At 41.3% G+C, this 19,325-nt stretch overlaps 3 protein-coding genes across 3 annotated transcripts; 1 reads left to right on the top strand and 2 right to left on the bottom strand.

Annotated features, from left to right (window-relative positions):
• Positions 1-578: 578 nt before the first annotated feature.
• Positions 579-1,029, top strand: RB195_019091 (uncharacterized protein; the record flags this gene model as incomplete). Its single annotated transcript, XM_064186790.1, has 3 exons — positions 579-732; positions 787-881; positions 943-1,029. The coding sequence occupies 3 exons, from the start codon at positions 579-581 to the stop codon at positions 1,027-1,029; spliced, it is 336 nt and encodes a 111-aa protein (XP_064042671.1).
• A 5,088-nt stretch (positions 1,030-6,117) lies between these two features.
• RB195_019090 (uncharacterized protein) lies at positions 6,118-6,548 on the bottom strand (the record flags this gene model as incomplete). The annotated part of the gene is made up of 3 exons (XM_064186789.1): positions 6,118-6,183; positions 6,335-6,438; positions 6,512-6,548. The coding sequence occupies 3 exons, from the start codon at positions 6,546-6,548 to the stop codon at positions 6,118-6,120; spliced, it is 207 nt and encodes a 68-aa protein (XP_064042670.1).
• Positions 6,549-16,591: 10,043 nt separating this feature from the next.
• Positions 16,592-18,604, bottom strand: RB195_019089 (uncharacterized protein; the record flags this gene model as incomplete). Its single annotated transcript, XM_064186788.1, has 3 exons — positions 16,592-16,717; positions 16,775-16,865; positions 18,477-18,604. 3 exons carry the CDS (start codon positions 18,602-18,604, stop codon positions 16,592-16,594), a joined length of 345 nt encoding a protein of 114 aa, XP_064042669.1.
• Positions 18,605-19,325: the final 721 nt, after the last annotated feature.

Raw genomic sequence — 19,325 nt, 5'->3', positions numbered from 1 at the left:
GCAATCGCCCGATGACGGTGTCTTTTCTGCTCGCCAGCAGACGCGGTGCGCAAGACTGCTTTACCAGAAGTTGTACGTTGTTAGTTGCCTCGTAGGGGATTCGGTTCGACAAAGGCGTTTCCCCACCTGGCTTTTCTGTACGATTCGGAAGGATTCAGCATGCTTGCGCTCCCGCTAGTGAATCACATCGTAACTCTTTCTTAGGTAAATCCCAACACCCTTAAATCCGTATATAATGGAAGGAAAGAAAACTATAGGACCATGTCGTATTTAGTATATCCTACGTACGCCTGCATGACAATTTCGTGAGTAAACTGGTCTTGGCAGCAACTTCTTATTTTAACAGGAAAAGAGTGTTTAGAATTCTCTCAATATTTTCTGATGCTTTTACAATTGGTGTGCGCTGAAAGCTCATCATTGTTGTGTCTAATTCTATCCAATTCTACCCTAGTATCTTAATAGACCCATATGAGTATTTGACACCATATTAATCAGCACAGCGGTCTCTTACACCTAGTGGTGACCTTCTGCCAAAGGCAATGATCCAGGTGATGAGTTAACACTTTTGTCGAGGTTTTATGAGTAGATCTCCTCCAGGCAAATGGAGAATCATACAAAAGAGTCGGTCGAATCTTGCTGCAGTTCCGACTGCATTGGCTTATACGATATCTGCTCTCTACTCGTGTCTTGCTACAATGGTTCTCGTTTCATCGGAATCTGAATATAATTATGGTGAGACCCCGATTGCTCTACATCATTTCACTACAAAGGCACATTTATTAATAGGATATACACTCGCCAACTACCTGTCTTACGTAATGAACTTCATCCGGGACATGTTTAGATGGAAAAAACGTGCGAGCAAGAGCGGAATGAATAAGGTGATCAGTTGAATTTTGTTCTCGCTACCAATCTGCCCTTTTAATGAGAAGTATTTCTAAGGTTGAGGTCAAGAAGGATACGTACAACATAGAAGTTGCAGAGGAAGATGTCGCGAGAAGACTTTTGGATCTTTGCTTCGAATCATAATTTGTAATTGTAATATTTGTATTATCCGGTGTTATTGGTGTTATTTATGCTCACTGGTTTCCGTGAATATTTTGACGTTTAGTTATAAATGATAATTTCCTGCCGAGTGGTATGACAAAAAATTTGTATACCCCATTACATTTTTGAAAACAACTGTCATCTTGGTGAGCGGTGGCGGAGGTTTCTGCTTTACAAACGCTCTATACAGGACGAATTCTAAAAACGTTAGTACATCCCGGAGATGTTTCACAAGCTAATGGTCCTGCAAATAAAAAAAGAGTGGCTTCTGGTCGAGTCGAGCTGAGCTTCATGTTACAATGTCAGGCTAATCGCGCACTTTTCGCTAGACATACCTCGCTGTTGTATTGGTGTGGTGTAGCGGTTAGAGCTTCCGCTTCCTGGCACAATCGATCGGAGGTTCGAATCCGCCCTAGTGCTCACCAAGCCTTTCATCCGTAAGGGGTCGATAAATTGGTACCAGACTTGTCTGGGAGGATAAAAGCACTGACTTGACACATCGGCTAGCCACCGCAAGTCATTGTATAGGCCAGATACACGGCCAGATCAACCTCAAACGATTCTGAATTGAAGTGAACGTGGGGGCGCATCCCAAGCGATTAACGCCAGACATTTTATCCTTTTTATCCTTAATGTTTTATTGTTCCAATTTTTCAATTCCTCAATTTATGTGTTGTTGTTTTGTGGTACTTATGCTATAAAAGAAGTGAGAAACAACAGTACTTAGTGCATTGCTGAATTGTGAATCTCAACAGCTCAAAAAGGGAAATAAAGGCAAGCGATTCGAAAAAAACCGTTGGAGACTGCTATGACGAGTAAATGCAGCAAAACTATAGTCGGGTCAAAACGACATGAAGCACGGACTACTTCGAAAGCGGCTGCGCTCGAAGCGGTGCGGTGGAGACACAGGTTGGAACCGAGGTGGGGCCGTGGCGAACTGCAGAGGTAGGTGGCGGTAGCGAGCACCCTCAGATGTTCCCACCTGCTACGGTCCACTGTGTCGCTTCGAGCGCTGCCGCTTAGTTTTGGCCCAACTATATAGTAGGGTCAAACCACATGAAGCACCGTGTTAAAAACCGCGCCTGCCACGCCGTTCTTCACGACGATTCGAGAATGAGGAGCAGAATCAATTTACTAACCGCACTCTGTCCTTTCGCTGTGGGTCCCTTACCTACCGTCCAAATCGTGATACGCTGCCTCCAAACTTGGGAGGTCAAGGAAATAATCTCTTCTAGTTCGGCACCATCGAAACAGCGAGAATGTCAAGCGACGATCGCCTCTCCTAATGTGAAAATCCCTGGAGGATAATGTATAGGCGATAATGTCCATTACCAAAGTGAGAGTTTCTGGATGGTCAAAGTCCTTCTGACCGTAATCGTATGAATAATATTCAGAGGAACTCTTCAAAAACCATTTTTACAGAAGCGCATTCTTTATTGCTTCACTGTTGCTTTCGAATGAGACTTCGAAGAATGACTTCAAGTAAGTTTAAAAGAGGAGAAGGCATATAAATTACCGGTTTATTTGCAAACTTAAAGGTACTTAAAGGCAGCATACCACGGATCTGAGGTGGTACGGATTTCAGGTGGAGTATTCTTATACGGGATAGTAGATTATGGGGAGGGGTGATTCCGTCCATTTCTTCCTAATTGCCCTAAAAAACGGCCCAGAAGATACGCCTTCGGGCGTTCTGGCGCACTATTTTCTACAAGAAGTTCCACTGGAGCGCGCCAGCCTTGTACATGCGCCGCATCTTCCGGGCCGTTTTTTTACGGCAGTTAGGAAGAAATGGACGGAATCACCCTCCTCTCCATAATCTACTATCCCTTATAAGAGTACTTCACCTGAAATCTGCATCAATTCAGATTCGTGGGGTGATGCCTTTAAGGCTCCAACAGACGCTAAAACGTTGCGAAAAAAGTGAAAAATGACTTATCAGGACTCTTGATCTTGAAAATCATTGGTGTTTCTAACTCTGAAAGCTTCATAAATAATTTTCGGTTTCTACATCTAATATAGAATACGTTTCTTGCGCAGTTCTCAATACTTAAAAAATCAGAAATGTGGGAATTGGACGGAAAAATTAGTCAGCTCTTCAATTTTTGATTTTTCGTTGAAGTCTACATAGATATGATTGTGATGTAGCAAAATAGTCCTCATATTCTCCACTTTCAAAACATGTATACGATTGAGCGGATGTTTCCGTGTGAATTATTTCACGGTCGCGATTCAATTATACATAGACGAGAATCGTGGTTGCAGCCGTTGTTCCTAAGAACAGAATTAGAGAGAGTCGTTTGTAAGGTCAACTTAATTGGTTGCAATCTTCAAAGTTTCACGAAGGAAATTTCCGAATTTTGTGATTGAGGCCAATTCATCTTGTTGATCATGGGGTGCTGATTCCGAATGTCTGCCTTTTTAAAATGTGAACACCGTTGGAGGAAGTTATAAGGAAGCTGCAAAAAGAAAGTGAATTTGCACACATCGCGCAAATTCATCACCTTACGGCGTTGGGATTATAACTGTCAAAATGCATTCATGGCTTTGCCCATCACTAGTAGTAACTTGCATATTCCTGGTCTAAACCAAAATTTTGGATTTATTTAGGTGAACTAAGGTGTATGGGATAGAAACGGTCACATAGAGCTATATTCTTGTCTGTGTTGCAGCTAACTGCGCAGCTGTATATGTCCATGTACACTTCATTTGAAATCCCTAGATATACAAAGATCAGAACAGTTAGCAAAGGTCACAGTGTGTATAAAGAAACCACTACACATGTGAGTATTTGCTAAAAATTAAATGGTTCAAATTAAATTTAGTTACTTTCAATCATTGTTCCTTCTCCTTACGCAACACAAAATCAGTCTCGACTTCAGCAACTTTATCTTCCCGATTAACTACAAAAAATGTAGGGATGCCCTGTTTCGTGACCTGACATTTCATTTCAACCAAAAATCTAATATCAACCCAATAGTTCGCAAGGGTCACAGAGAAAACAGGGAACACTCGGCGCCTTCTTATTTCCTCTACAGTTGCAAAGACTCCTTGAGTAAACTCATCACGCTGATGTCCATCTGCTTTTTGGACTTCGCGTCGCGCTCTCGCGGCCTGCACAATTATCGTCGCCTGTAGAAATGTCGTCCTTTCGGTACAACTGCTCCTTGTGTGGTTAAATTCCAATAAAAAAAAGATTGAGGCATAGATTATATTGGTCTAGGATGACATGTACCCTCAATTTGTGTATGCCCACATATGCTTAATTTTCCCGCTAATATTTCTGTTTGGCGCGTTTTTGCGGACATCATGTAGTTTTGTGGTTCTAGATGCTATGCGATGCTTGTGAGTTTCTAGGAAACGATCTCACAAGAACTACAACACCTTTCGAAAAAAGCAAAAGCAAAATGTTAACATGATGTGCCTATTTGAAGACTGAGACAAGGTAGTAGCTGACCTAGACACGGCCCTTTCGCAGTTTCAGTTTTCACACGCATCCTGTTGGCATTTTCGCAAAAATGGGATGCGACTTTTCTCGGAAAGAGATTGTCAATGAGGAGAAACAGCTGCTGTAGCAAAATTGGCGTGGTACACCAGGTGCGAGATATGCTGAGGGTAACACTCGCGGAAAAAGTCTTTCCTTGTTCGTTTCTTGTTTAATCTTTCTGCGGTACCAAAAGATCCACATTATCCAAAGTAAACGTCGAATTATTCGTTCGTTAACGAGCAATCAGATTGGAGGTTCTTGCTCCTGTTCGCTCCCGCAGGTGATGTGTGACCAATGATTATCAGCTGATAACGAATCGATATATCTTTGCTGATAACGGTGATCCGCGTCACAATTCGACAGTCACGACCACTTTAATCGCCTGCATCTACACTTTATTTGAGAAAAAAAACGAATTTTATTTCATCAATTTAAGCGCGTCGAGCTGTTCCTTTTAATCAGTCGGTAATGAATAATTGGGGAAATTTCATGAGCAAACAGATTGCAAATTTTACAACGAGTGCCACCTTTATGTTGAGAAGTCAGCGAAATACATATTTAAGCCCTCGCCAGCTGAACTGTCAAGTGATCCTCTTTACAGTATTACTAGTCCGGAAAGTATGAAAAAGTAGTGTTCTTCTTGAAATTGCATAATTGTTTTCAAGAGCATTCTGTTGCCAATTTTACTTTTGCCGTTATTGTTGTTTATTATTAATATTATTATTGGTTTTTTGTTAAAAGAGTGCTCATCAGACAGAAGTTTTCTCAGCCACTGATTCTGTTCTGGCAGCCGTCTAGAAATCTCCCTTTTAATGTCACAGTTCTTGAAGCTTAACTAGCACCGTTTCGTCCAAATAACATATGTTATTTTACCCAGCCACTTTCACCGCCACTTTTGTGCGACTGTCGAGTGCTAGCAACTCTGTTTCCAACGCTGTGAACTCGTAAAAGTGAACAATTTCTGATTCAGATGAGAACTGGTCTTCGTTTCGCTACATATTTTGGGTAGCAGTGGCGTAGCGCAAGGGTGAGTTGTTCAGCTGTGACTGCAGTTTCATACCCGCCTTTTCCACACCAAGCTTTTCATTCTGGCTCAAATCAGGAATACCTTATCCAAACCCTCACTTTATTCAACTAAATTTTATTCATTTATGGAATTCGCGACCAAATTCATGTGGTTTTAAGTGGCATTACTGCATTTTTAGGAAAACTGTACTTGATGGCTCACTGGTAGCCGTAATCTTAAAGTCGTAAACGGTGTTCAGAGTAGTGGGGTACGCACGATCCAGCAGTGCACTGAAGACAGTATTTAACGATGTTTTATTACTAAACGAATTATCAACACACATAAATTAATTGACAGTTAAGTATACATACATAAACCATAATATTCATCAATATGCTTACAAATTAACTCTCTTTTAATAAAGCCCAATAATACTAGACATTACTAATATATTATTAAATAGAAATTCAAAACACAAATACAATACAGAAAAATACTAATAGTACCTTCCATAAATCTATCAAATAAAAGTCAGGAATGGCTGAGTGACGTCACATGACCGTACAATTACATTATAACTTCAGCAGGAAACAGCTTCTGACTTCGAAGTCGGCTCTAAGCAAATATCCACTCCATTTTCAGTCTCCTAAACAATGATAAGTTAAGTCCCACCGCTTCACTGAAGAGGTGGGACACAGTTCCCATGAACAGGTCTAAGTTTATTCCTACTGAGAGAGAGAGAGAGAGAGAGAGAGAAGTGGAGTGATTTTAAAAACAGAAACAAAAGGTCAGCTTACTTCACAACTCCGAGCATCGTCAGCAATAACTTCTTCGCTTTCTTTTGTTAGGAGGGAAACGATCCCATCAAATAGTTCTTTGAGGTAGTTGACAAACTCCAGCTCTGGAAGACATAGTTTAAAAACACAATGAAGGGAATATGCTATGGAGTGAAATAACACTCGAGGAACACGTACCGTACTTTAGAGTTGGTCTTGCGGTGAACACAAGCATTGTAAGTATCGGAATTTGAGGAGAGCGTTGCAACAACACGTGGGAAGGATTTGTGTAGTTTGCCTTTAACCTTATTCAACCATATTTATAGGCACCGTTCTTGCTTTGAGCAGACCTCAGAGATACGGAAAGGTCGCGTCATTTGTGAATTTCGCCTGAGGCAGGCTGACTGCCTTTGGGGGATAATCTGGTAGAAGATTATCTTTATCACAGGAAGTATGTAAATATGTGAATGTGTGAACGCTCCCAAGAATACTTTGTTTGTGATCGGTTTCATGTTGTACGCAAACTATAGAAAACAGTGCTTAGTGAGAAGGCAGGCGTGTACATCTGAAGAAGACGATATCTATTTCGCCTCTTCTATTATACGATATCGAAGAGCTCTTTGAGTGTTCAAGTATTAGATTTATAAAAGTTATAAAAAAGTTATCACAATTTATAAAAAGCGAGATCTTCCTGGAAGTTCTCGCGACATCTTTTCTTTTAACCAAAGTTTTTTGGTTTCTTCATGTTCACAATTTAGTTCACGGACCAATTTCCCAGTTACTTGGCACGAATCCACATAGATTAGAGCTCGGTGATTCTGATTGCCGTCGTGACTGAACGGTGTCACTTTTGTTAGAATCCCCGAGCATGGAACCGCTGTTGAGTTTTTTCTCTTCTTTTCGAAATCTTTTACGTAAATACGAGCAATAAATGAGGTGAAGCTTTTGATTTAGCTCGTGAAGCAGCCGCAATGACATTGAGGAGTGTTTGTTGTCAGCATGTCGTCGAAACTATAGCATGGAAACTTCCTACAATCATCTCAAATCGAGGAAATTCTTAGGTGACTTCGATAGAACTACTCGGAAGCTGTCAACCGATATAATACATACAGTAAAGATATCGAAAGAAGAGAACGTTCGAACTACGCAGCAAAGAAATTTAAGAAGCTATTTTTTAAAATGTAATAGAAAAGTCGCAAACTTACGCATCAGATCGATGTTTTTGAAAATATTAGAGAGTTAGCTTGAAATGTGACAAAATTTGCGTAGTAGAGATGTAATTGACCTCGATAAACTTCAGATTTGCGTTGAAGCCACAAAGTTAAAAACATGCGAGATAAAATCGAGTTAATGGCTTGATGTGTAACCGTTGTGTTCTCCCAACGAATCAACAAAACTCCGGTGAAATCTCCTAAAGTAGGATCTTTACCAGCACGTTTAAATGGAAATGGAGCAAAAACTCTACTATCTCAATACTCTAATTCAAAGTCTGGACCCTATATTCCCTTTCTCTTCGTCTCGATATTCCAAACGAAAATCGACGCTGTTTGGTTAACTATTCGAAAATATCGAGAAAATGGAAACAACGTCTTTCGTATCGTGAACGTATATAATATTATTGTATTATTATTGTATATTCGTATATGTTGTATTTATTCTAGACCATCATAAAAAAGGCCAAATCGAAACCACATTTGGGACTTTGCAGAGATAGGATCTCCACAAAACAATCACCATGAAATTATAAAAGAAGTATGACAACTCTTCGAACAAATCGAAAGTTAGGCTTAGTTTGAGAGTTACTGGTTGGATATTTTATTTGTCCAGAAACTGTTCCAATCCTCGGCGATATTTGATTCGTGTAGTACCGCCCGGTCGGTGCGATCACAAATTGCACTGCGCTGCGCTGTAGCTTTTGTTGGACAAACAATTTGTAAATGATTCGCAACTGTTGGATTCTGGAAAAAAAAGGTTCCCAACGTTTAGAAAAAGCTAATGTCTACAATGCCAATGTCAGCGCATTAGAATGGTGTAAAATCCGCTAAAACCTGAATTAGCAAAATTATGTAGTTTTTCTTTGGCCAGAGGTTACTGTTTGTTAAGTTCGAGAGGCTTCCAGCTCCTCTGTGAAAGCTCGCTTTGGAAGAAAACATAAATTTTTCCTTCTCAGTCAAGCATATTTCACTTCAGTTTTCTGTGGCCCTCCGATTTTTATCTTTTGTCGAGGAGTTCCAGTATATTGCGGTTTAGCGAACAACGTTCATGGAGGAACAACTGAGCGCATCAGATCATATATGTAAGTGTATTATTTTCTGCATCTGCTGAGCCAGCGGGACACTTACGAGGCTGCCGCACGGATTCTTCTCTGGTCATACACTCTGATTCTCTGATTTGAAACGCACACGTTTATGTTTCTTTACTTGTGAAGATCATGTAACTTTCACATATATACAAAAGGAAGGGATGGGTCTGACTTCGATAAACCAGCTTGGGATGCGCCAACGCGTTCCCTGCAGTTCAAAATCATTTGGGATTTGTGAACGCACATACGTCGCATAAAATGGTTAGCAGAGGCCAGCCAATCAAGAAAGTCAGATTTTTTTTAACGCTTTCTTCAGCAGCGATTCATCGACTCCGGAGAAAAGGTCTTGGTTGGTCAAGGGGGTTTTCGAACCATCGACCGCACTGTTTCAGTGGAATCTCTTACTAACTGCGCTACATCCAACTCTACGAAATGAACAGCCAAGAAATAGGCTGCGAATCTTATAAATTCATGGAATCAAAGGCGCTTATTTTATCACTTGCATTCAATAACTACCAGTCTGGGCTTCCAAAAACAAGGGAAAAGTTGTAAAACAGACTCCTTTTAGATAAGATGTTGCTTTGCAAATGAAGTGTCTACCAAAATTTCGCTCGCTGACAAATTAGCGCCTATTATCTTGTTTTTTTTTTGTTTACATCTAAAACAGCAGATTAGAGATGTGGTATGCTCTAGAGGAACTATAGCGGCAAGCGTAGCGCAGTCGGTAAGAGGTTCGGCTGTGATTTCACGATCGATAGTTCGAAACCACACAACCAAGCCCTCCAGTATCCAGTATTATTAGTTAACCAGTCCGAACGTCCGGCTAAAGCCGGTCTTCAGACTTTCTGTGGTGTTCGCTTCGCTCCCCTTCATTGATAAAAATAAATCACTATTTATAAGTTATACTAAATCATATTATTTATAAATTAAATATTTCATATAGAACTACATATTTATGCCCTTTCCTGTGGAATTAAAATTGGGCATCTCTAACAGTATTTCTTCATCCTTTTTTATTATAAATAAAGGGAAAAGATTTCACAGTTTTTTTCTAACCGCGTCAGTTCTACATTTGGAGAATATTCAAACTTCACCTTCAAACACTCCGTCGATACCAATATAATGTAGACACAATTTGAAAGTATTATTCGAAATTTGAAAGTATTATTCGAAATTTCGGTTTTCCTCCTGTTTCTCTCCCTCTGTTTGCATGTATGTTTCCACTTTCTGAGGAAGGCATGCTACCAACTTGAGGCGAACAAAGAAGGAAATAGATACGCGGAGGGGTCATAAAAGTGAAAAGCAACGCGCCCAATGACCATGGCTATGAAACATCCCATTTACTTTTTGCGACATGCACACGAAGTCATTGCGCACCATTGCGATGCCACGGGGCCCGTCTCACTCCATTTTGTGGCTATCTGGCGCCGGTGGACCCTTTGCATCCCCTTCTCCAGCCATTTGGCGCCAGCGCGTCAATCAGACGCTGATGGACTCGTCGCACCCCTTCTGTAGCTATCTGGCGCCGGCGCGCCAATCCGACGCCGGTGGCTATAGGCTATTAAAGACTAGATATATATATATATATATATCTAGTCTTTAATGGCTTGTGGCTATCTAGAAGTTCTATTCAACTGGTTCAGATTACATCTAATCGTACTACTAAGAGTAAAAGTAGTCGAAATTTAGTAAGAGAAATAAATTTCAAAGGTGGAATGGGATGGAATGAAGAAAAGAAAATGCATTGCAGTTGTTTTATCTAAACGACATGTAGCCTATAAACGAGCGGCAGAGTTGGCATCCATGCTTTTTATGGCATTTGAACGAGAACACTTAATGGTTGAGTTTTTTTTTCTCAACCAAACCATCCATCTTGTTCTTGTCTTAACATTTTGAGGACGTCTTCGAAAGGTTTTGCCAGGTTTCTTTTTTTCACGCACATCAGCACAGCATCTCTGGTTTCCTCGTGTTCTCAAGGTTTTCTAGGCAGAATCCTCAATTCCCTAGGAAAATTTGAAGGATAACTTCAATTTGTAGCGAGAGCATCGAACAAAAACGCCTGCTGCTAGGAATTTTCTTTTTTAACTCATGGTTATTGTCGACACAAATAGTCTATTTTTTCTTTTGCTGGTTACGACGAATTCTCATTAATCTTTAGCTTTCATTATATTCCTATATGGTTCCTTAAAGACAATGTATCACAAGATTGACGAGCAGAAACCCCAAGAAAAAAAGGTAGAGTTCGTGTTTTAGATCTCGGAAACAAGCGTAGTCATGTTCAATACCCTATACCCGTCTTTAAAAAAAACGGGGTGGAGCCTCTTCACTTCCTTCGTGGTACGTTAGAACGCGCACCTTTGTACACACCCCTGTCCCCTCAGTACTTTGGTTTTATTTGAATAGGCTGGTGAGGACACCTCATTGATCTTCGGCCGCTCGCTCGCGGACGCGGCGCGTGCAAAAGCGCAGCGATTTGCAACTGCTTTCGTGGGAAGAACGCCGTCTTCCATGCCAGACCGTTTTTTTACGGGAAAAGGGGAAGATGAGCGGAACCACGCTAGTTTACGTAATCTACAACCTGAACTCTACGTTTTCCTTGTGGTTTCCATACAACGTCAATTTCGCGATAGTTTAAGATGTACATCTCCGAAACATTAAGAAGACAGACCAGACTTTACGCTGGAGTGTTCTGTTTTGTAAGAAAAATTTTGTAACGATTCTCTTCATCAACAATAATAATTTATCTTCTTGACACTCGTCACTCTTTCCTCTCCTGAGAATAAACCTAATCAAAAAATCCTGCGCAAAGTGTCAGAGAGTTTTTCATGTGGTTTTTGTTCTCTGCTGACAATGTCCTTCTCCTCTTCTCGCTTGCCTCGAAATGAGACATTTTATGTGCGTGCTATGGTGCCAAATAGTTTATCTTCCCCCGGACTTCCCGAAAATACCGCTAAGTCTCTTTATCGGCTCCATTCCCCAAAGCGAAAGCAACGTCCGCAGCAGCCTGTGTTTGCTCCCTTTTCAGTCTGCCATTCTTTTTTTTCGTCGAGAAGATTCAAAGCCACAGGTGCTAATCTTTTTTCAGACCCTCAGCTTTCACTTTTTACCTATTGTGTTGTGCTAACCATTCGTGGTTTCCTGTCGAGAACACTAGTCCAAATTTTGATTAGGTTTTGTTCGTACCGTGGGTACTATCGAGAATTCGCCGCAATCGATTCGGCCGCTCATTTGCGGGCACAACGTCCTGGTGCTGTTGTTGTTATTAAACCGCGCTGCCGCCTCTTGATTAAACGCTGTTAGCCACGAATTTTATGATGTCATTGAAGGTGCTAAGTGCGGATCGAATGACAAACATCTAATGAGTTGGTGAGCCTGCGCGCTGAGTTGCATACGGCTGGAGTCCAAGCCCTCTCTGTTGCGTCGATTGTCACTTGTCAGCCTTGAGTCGAAAAGAAGTGTTTGCGTGGAACGTCATTCCTCTCAGCGAGAGCTGTTTTCATCCAAGACCTTGGACGGACAATCTAGACAGTTTCTCCACTAGAGGTCATCAGCACTGTAATCTAGCAACAGTGGAACGATTCAGAAACATATACTTAACAGCACGAGACAATTTTTTTCTCAAATATTTCTCACTTTCATGCTGCCGAAGTGCTTGACTACTTCGTTCTTCTGATAGAAAGCTGTTTTCTGCATTGGATTTCGCTTGGAAATTAGTGTTTAAAAAGCTGCGAGAGAAATTGGAAAGTTCCCAGAAAGTTCCCGGAAAGGTGCCTAAGCAGTAAGAGATAAGCTATTAATGCAAAACATGAAGTAATCTATTCCTCACCCCAGTACTTCATTATCGCGTTTTTCGGATCAAATTGTTTTGAAGTGAGAGTAGTGGAAAACCCAAAGTAATACTGGCACTCATGTCCGTGTAAGTGTGAGAATCCTTTAACAAAAAAGTGTACGTTTGTCACGACTCACGATGACCGCGTATTTCCGCAAAAAGTAGGAAATCCGGTGGATCCATTATTAATTGGTGCTGGGTTATTGACCTACAAACAGCGCTCGCCTTCAATTGATCCTCTATCACTCCACCTTCCGTCTTTTTTATTTGTGTACGTCCCCTTCTTTTTGCTTCTTCGATTCATTCAAAGAGTTATGAGATATAGCTGAGTATCTTCGTCGTCAATTTTGTTATGTGCAAAAGCAGTTAGATTTCTGCATTGTGGGTTCCTTTAAGAGTGCCTAGCTATGGATTACAGTGGGGTCAAAACAACCTGATGCGTGGGGCAGCTGCGTAGGCGACTGCGTTGAAGTGAGCCGGTTGAGTTGGCGGCCGCGATCGGGATGGGACCTTACTCATCTCTGCAGTCCGATTGCAGCAGTCGACAATACCGCCGCGATCGCAACAGCTAGCTCCACCGCCCCATTTCGACCACAGCCATTTACACAATTTCGGACCAATCGGGTTTCAGATCGTTTTGACCCGACTATGTCTGTTTCATATCACATATGTCCGTAGGTCCGCTGTTCACAGAATCAATAATTCATGTCAGAATACTTCAGTAACGGGTCAATGTTAACAGTTCGCTGTTATTTTTCATCATTTCTGCACAACGACTCAAAATGTAGCGTTCTATATGTTCTTGCCTATCACTCTATACAATTACCTCTGCGCATTTTTGACCTAAATTAATGTGCCTGGAGACTGTTCCACATCGGGCAGAACTCTGCTTTGTGCTCTTATCAAAGTCTTCTGCGTCGTTTTAGTCTCTGATTATCTGTTCCCTACCCTAATCTTTCTTCTTTTTCCGTCTTTTTCCTTAGCTTATAACCATATACTTCTCAGGAATATTCTACGTCGATTTCTGATTCGTAAGTCATTTCTCCAGTACAATTCACCCATTAGTAAATGCTTGCGCGAATCTAACTAAACACTATCAGCACTGGTGCTATCTCTATCTCCAACGAAGGTGTTTTACAACTGACGAGTATGGGCTGTTGGACTGCTGACAAGCGGGATATTCTGACCTGCATTTGTTTATTGCTGTTGTACATAGAGAAAATACGAAGGAAATCTGTCTCAGATAGTTAAGTTAACACGACGCATCGAATCGAGTATTCGAATTTACTCAAAAATGGCCTTCTCAAGTAGTCGAATCCTCAAACAACTTCAAAAACACATTTTCTGAGCAGTGGAGTTTTTTTTATTAACACAACATGGAAGAAGCAGTTGAATATTTGTTTGAACACGCTGTTCAATCCGACGATTAAAGTAGATGAAGTCCAAGGCGTTGATCATTCTCCAGTCAGGATTTACCCAATGAGACAACTCTTTATACTCGTTGGAATAGTGAATTGTATTGCACACGATTCATTTCATTAATTCTATGAGGGAAGTTACGGAGGTGTACTGCTCCCAAAACCTCTAATTCTTGAATTCACAGGAATGTGCTGCGATTTCCTTGTGATGTTTGCAAACTGCATATTTCCAGAATACTAGATGCTAATGAAGATAAGCCAATAACGAGAGTTTCCCCACATGCTACCTTTAAATATGTCTCAATTCTCGTGAAGCATACATCATACTTTTGATTCTGATTACAAAATATTTTGCTTGTTTTTTTTTGCTGCGGTATGTTTTTTTTTCATTGTTTACCAGTCAACCTGAGCCTTAAAAACAGTGTATCACGAAATTGACGGCGTTGAGATTTCTGTGGGCAATTATAGACGTCAGGGTGTAGATTAGTATGAATGTGGCCGTGCTCAATTTTCCTGATCGGTCCTGAAAACGGCGTGAGAACTGCTTTAGTTTCTACGAGATGCTTTAGAACGTGTCATCTTTGTACACGCTCAGCAGCTAATTCATTGGTTTTAGTCGAATAGGGTGCTGAGGAAACTCCATTGATTGTCGACCGCTCGGTCGTGGACGCGCTGCGTCTTGACGTACCTTGTAGGGCAGTTACCCTTTCCGTTTTTCAGGATGCTTTGAGGGACTAAGCGTAGTCACGATCATATTCGTAATTTAGCACCCGTACTCTGTGTTTTCCCACAGAAGCCTCTTCACCACCAGTTTTGTGAGATGCTGCCATTAAATTTGATTCTTTTATTTTAAACTGATAATGATGCAGTGCGAAATGTTTGTGCACTACACTTTACTTATCGCTCAAAGAAGAAAGGTTGCATCATTGTGGTAAATGAGAATTGCTTAAAATCCCTTTGAATCCCTACTGTTCTCAGCTAAAAAGCAAACATGTGAGAAGCTTAGAAGCTATTGCTAAGCTTATAGTCAAGTCAAAACGATATGAAGCACGGACAATTGCGCAAGCGGTTGCGCTCAAGCTGAGCGGTGGAGTGTAGCGGTTGGAATCGTGTAAGGATCCACGCTTCCTCCACACACCTCTGCAGTTCGCATGGCCCACCTCGATTCCAACCGCTGTCTCCACCGCACCGCTTTCGAGCGCGGCCGCTTGCGCAACGGTCCGTGCTTCATGTCGTTTTGACCCAACTATACATTTGAGAATACGTGTACATAGACGTGTTTGCTTGTGAGTGGAGATTTTGCGCTCATTTCTCCTGTAGCCACGGCAACGTTTTTTTTTAAACTATAAAAAGGATCTTCATAGTGCAAAGTTACTCGCAAGTTAGAAGCGTGCTGAAAAAAAAAATTGTTCAAAATAAAACACTGGAGAAAAAGAACCAGAGATTTTCTGTGAAGAGGAAGGAATTTGCGTCACTCTTTTTTCTATTTAAAGAAGAAAAGGTTTGGCGGTTGTGGAAGAAGCTCTACTCAAACTCTTGTACTGAACAAAGTAATTTTGTTTGTTTGATATTTGTCATTCGTTTTCATTCCATTTAGATAGCGAGACCTATTACAGGAAAGAGTTGTTTTCGTCCATGCGAAAAATGTATTAATGCTCTCCAAATATTTTTCGATTTTCTCCAGAATTAGCCTCTTCGAGCCGTTTTAGCCACTGCCTTTGTAAACGAGCATTAACCAGTATTGCTTTTCTCGGTTCCCTTTCCTCCAACACTTTGCGTTGTTCACCTCTTTCAATCGTCCTCTACGAAGAATTTTTGCTAAAACTAGAGTGCACCCATTGGAAAAATCTTAAATATTTCGAGATTGTGTAAAAAACGTATCGTTGTTCTCGTTTCTCTCTCACGCAACACTTTTCTACCGTTTAAATATCAGTTAAACAGATTAACTTCTATGGAAATGCGGAAGTTGAATAGTAGATAACAATATGTCAATTTGTAGCTATCTAAAGAGGTGGGAAAAATTCGCAATTCCGTCTTTAAAGATACAAATATAAAATATTCTACCATCATATGTTTTATCAGTTTTTATCTTCTTGCTCTTATGTAACTTTGACGAGGTCACGCCAATTATTTGAAGGTAGCATATCATGAAATTGACAATGTCGGGGTCTCTGTGGGACAGCATAGAGCTCCGGCTCTAGATTACTGCTATCAGTGTGGCTACGCTTACTTCCCTGTAGTCGTCCTAAATAACGAAACAACCGTAGTTTTCGCGGCGCGTTCCTGAGCGAGCTGTCGACAATCAATGGGGTCACCTCTGCAGCCTGTTGAAGTGCAAGTGAAAAGGCTGTCGAGGGATCGAAGCGTGTGGCGCATTCTAGCGTACCTCGTAGGAACTAAAACGGCTTGTACGCCGTTTTCAGGACGATTAAAGGAATTGAGCATTACCACGCCCACATTCGTAATCTGAAAACACCGAGTTCTATATAGTCCCACAGAGACTCCAGTATCGTCAATTTCGTAAATTCGCTTTAGTCTTGTCTACTTTTTTCGAAGGCATACATTTTTTTCGCATTCCCCTCGTAATGGTTCCTTTCACTTTTTCGAACATAACGTACTGTACGTATCTATATCTTCCCATGAAGACTTCTGCTTCATGCTTCAAAGAGTAGGAAAGAATGGCAATTCAAGGTGTCTGTAAAGTGAGTATATCTGCACTATTTTTATTCTCAACAGCCAGCTGGTAGGAGACAACAAAGAGCTCCTTGTATTTTTATGCATCTCTCGCGCTCTTGAGCCCACAGTTTGAAGCTTTCCTTTAGGTTGGCAACCATTAAGCACGATTTTTTTAACGTCTTAACGAGGATATATGCAGAAGTGCTTCTTTTCTAAAAGTTGCTCACAACACTAACCTTCTTCAACTGTTCTACGTCTTTTTCATCATTCTCCAAAAATACCAGAAGTAGTGCAGAAACAAACTTCGGAAAAACTGCCACGGGGTTGCTAGAAGCACCCTAGTTATCTACAGGAAACTTGCAGTCGTCTCTGTCCTTTCAAGGCTTTTGTGTGAACAACTTTATATCTTGACATTTGACTGAATTCACGTTGCACTAATTCATTTTTCTTTTGCTTTGCACACGTAATCTCACCAGCTAATACCTTTTTTCCACTGCAATTACGTTTGCCAATCGCCATTTACAGCTACGCTTACTCGCAGACTTGCTGTCTTCTCATAGATGCGAGAGTCGGAGCAGGTGCTCTGGCCCCCTTCACTTTTGTATGGTTAAGGAAGGCGCCTCCTTCAGTTTAAAACTGTTGGCGACATTAACCCCTTCACTTTTGGGCGGTTGGCGAAAGGACCCTGTTCACTTGAGCTGCACCTCATGAGCCAAACCTCCTTCACCTGAGGAGGGTACGGCTTTTCCCTATCGCACCTATGTGTCTTCTCGCGCAGTCTTCAAAGCAAAACAAGCTATTTTCTCTAATAGAAGCTTGGAAGTTGCTCTTCAATTCAGTGGAGGATGTACTGGATCACCTAGTAAGTAGTGCGGTATTTTGCTTCCTTCCTTTCCAGAATTGGTTTAAATAAAAGACAGAATACATAGAATTTAGAACTGGCTTTAAATTCTTTCTAGAACTGAGACATACTAGCCTTCATTTTCTACGAGCGTGCAGCGAAGAAGAATGTGCTTATTGCTGCACTAGCCCTCATTTTCAATATAAATTGGGAATAGAGTAGGGCGCATCGTTCGGAACGTTTACGAATGGTGTTGAAAACATTCGGTAGTGAAGTGAAAATTTATCTGATATTCATATAAAATAAAAATTAGCATTGGATCCGTTTTTATTTGTTTATTCTTTCATCAATGTGTTACGAACAGAAGCTTCAATTATCTGGACTTATTCTTATTTTTATTTGCCTGTATATTTTTATCGTCCCTTCCTTTCTTTTTCCGAGCAGTATCTCTGTCCATCAGTACAATATGCACACCACTCTGAACGTCCATCTCATGCCGAGCTTTCGAATTTTTTGTCATGCTCGGATCGCTTTTCTTCACTAATCACTAAAAATCCAAAGTATGGCCATATTTGTTCTTTTGATATCCGAAACAGAAGCATTCATGAAAGATTTTGCAGTTGTTGTGTTGATTTCTCAAAACTATATTCCAAACAAATATCCAGAATTGATTCCGCATTTGTATTCTCTCTATACCGCTGCAATTTCAGAACAAGAATTTGACGAATCCAAGTACGTTCCAAGTATTAAACGAATTTCTTCTCTTTTTTTTCCAACATTTGCTCAATGTCAATCATGTGCCGTGGAATCAGCCCAACCCTTTTGTTGCTTTCTGCCATCGCCCTTCCAATCCCCTTCGACGCCGTAGGACCCGTCTTTCTGGCGCTACCGCACAATTTCGCCAAATTCTGATGATGGCGGTTCTTCCTCTCTGCTTTCTGAAATTCCGTTTCACATATAGTTGGGTCAAAACGACATGAAGTACGGACAGTTGCATAAGCGGCTGCGCTGGAAGCGGCGCAGTGGAGCGTAGCGGTTGGGATCGTGTAAGTATCCTCGCTACCGCCACCCATCTGTGCAGTTCGCCATGGTCCCACCTCGATTCCAACTTCTGTCTCCACCGCAGCGCTTCGAGCGCAGCCGCTTTCACAGCCGAGCCGCTTTCGCTTCGAGCGCAGCCTGTCCGTGCTTCATCGTTGTCGTTTTGACCCGAATACTCATACATGCAGACAAACAGATACAGATCCACTAATTACGTACATATACATATACACATAACTGCATATATATATATATATATATATCAAATTAATTGGTTTCCCTCGTGTATGTCGGAGAAGAGCGAATTGAAGGCGGGACGCCAATGAGACCACCCAAGAAGTGGTCGCAATGGCTAATTGGACAGGTTTCTTGAGGTCTGAGCCACTAAACAGCGTTGGTTGATTTGGTAGTTAACGTTAATTAGCATACTCTAATTGACCAATTATTTTCTCGTCAAATATAAAGAATATTCGTATGCAACAAGTTTTATTCATTGATTTGTATTCACAAGGATGTGATCCTAAAGAGGCCCGTTGGGTTAAAGGAATCACCCCACGAATCTGAGGAGGTATGGATTTCAGGTGGAGTATACGTATTCGGGATAGTAGATGATGGAGAGCGGGGTGATTCCGCCCATTTCTTCCTAATTGCCGTAAAAAACGGCTTTCTCGGGCTCTTCCGGGCCGTTTTTACGACAATTAGGAAGAAATGGACGGAAGCCTTGTGCATGCGGCGCATGCACAATGCTGGCGCGCCCCGATCGAACTCCTTGTACAAAATAGCACGCCGAACGCTCGAAGTCGTATCTTCAGGGCCGTTTTTTTAACGGCAATTAGGAAGAAATAGACGGAATCACCCTTCTCTCCATAATCTACGACTCCGTATAGGCATAACCCACCTGAAAC

This window comes from Necator americanus, chromosome II, assembly GCF_031761385.1.
Source record: "Necator americanus strain Aroian chromosome II, whole genome shotgun sequence".
NCBI lineage: Eukaryota > Metazoa > Nematoda > Chromadorea > Rhabditida > Ancylostomatidae > Necator > Necator americanus.
The sequence above is the reverse complement of the archived record's forward strand: the minus strand, read 5'-3'. Positions and strand labels throughout refer to the sequence as shown.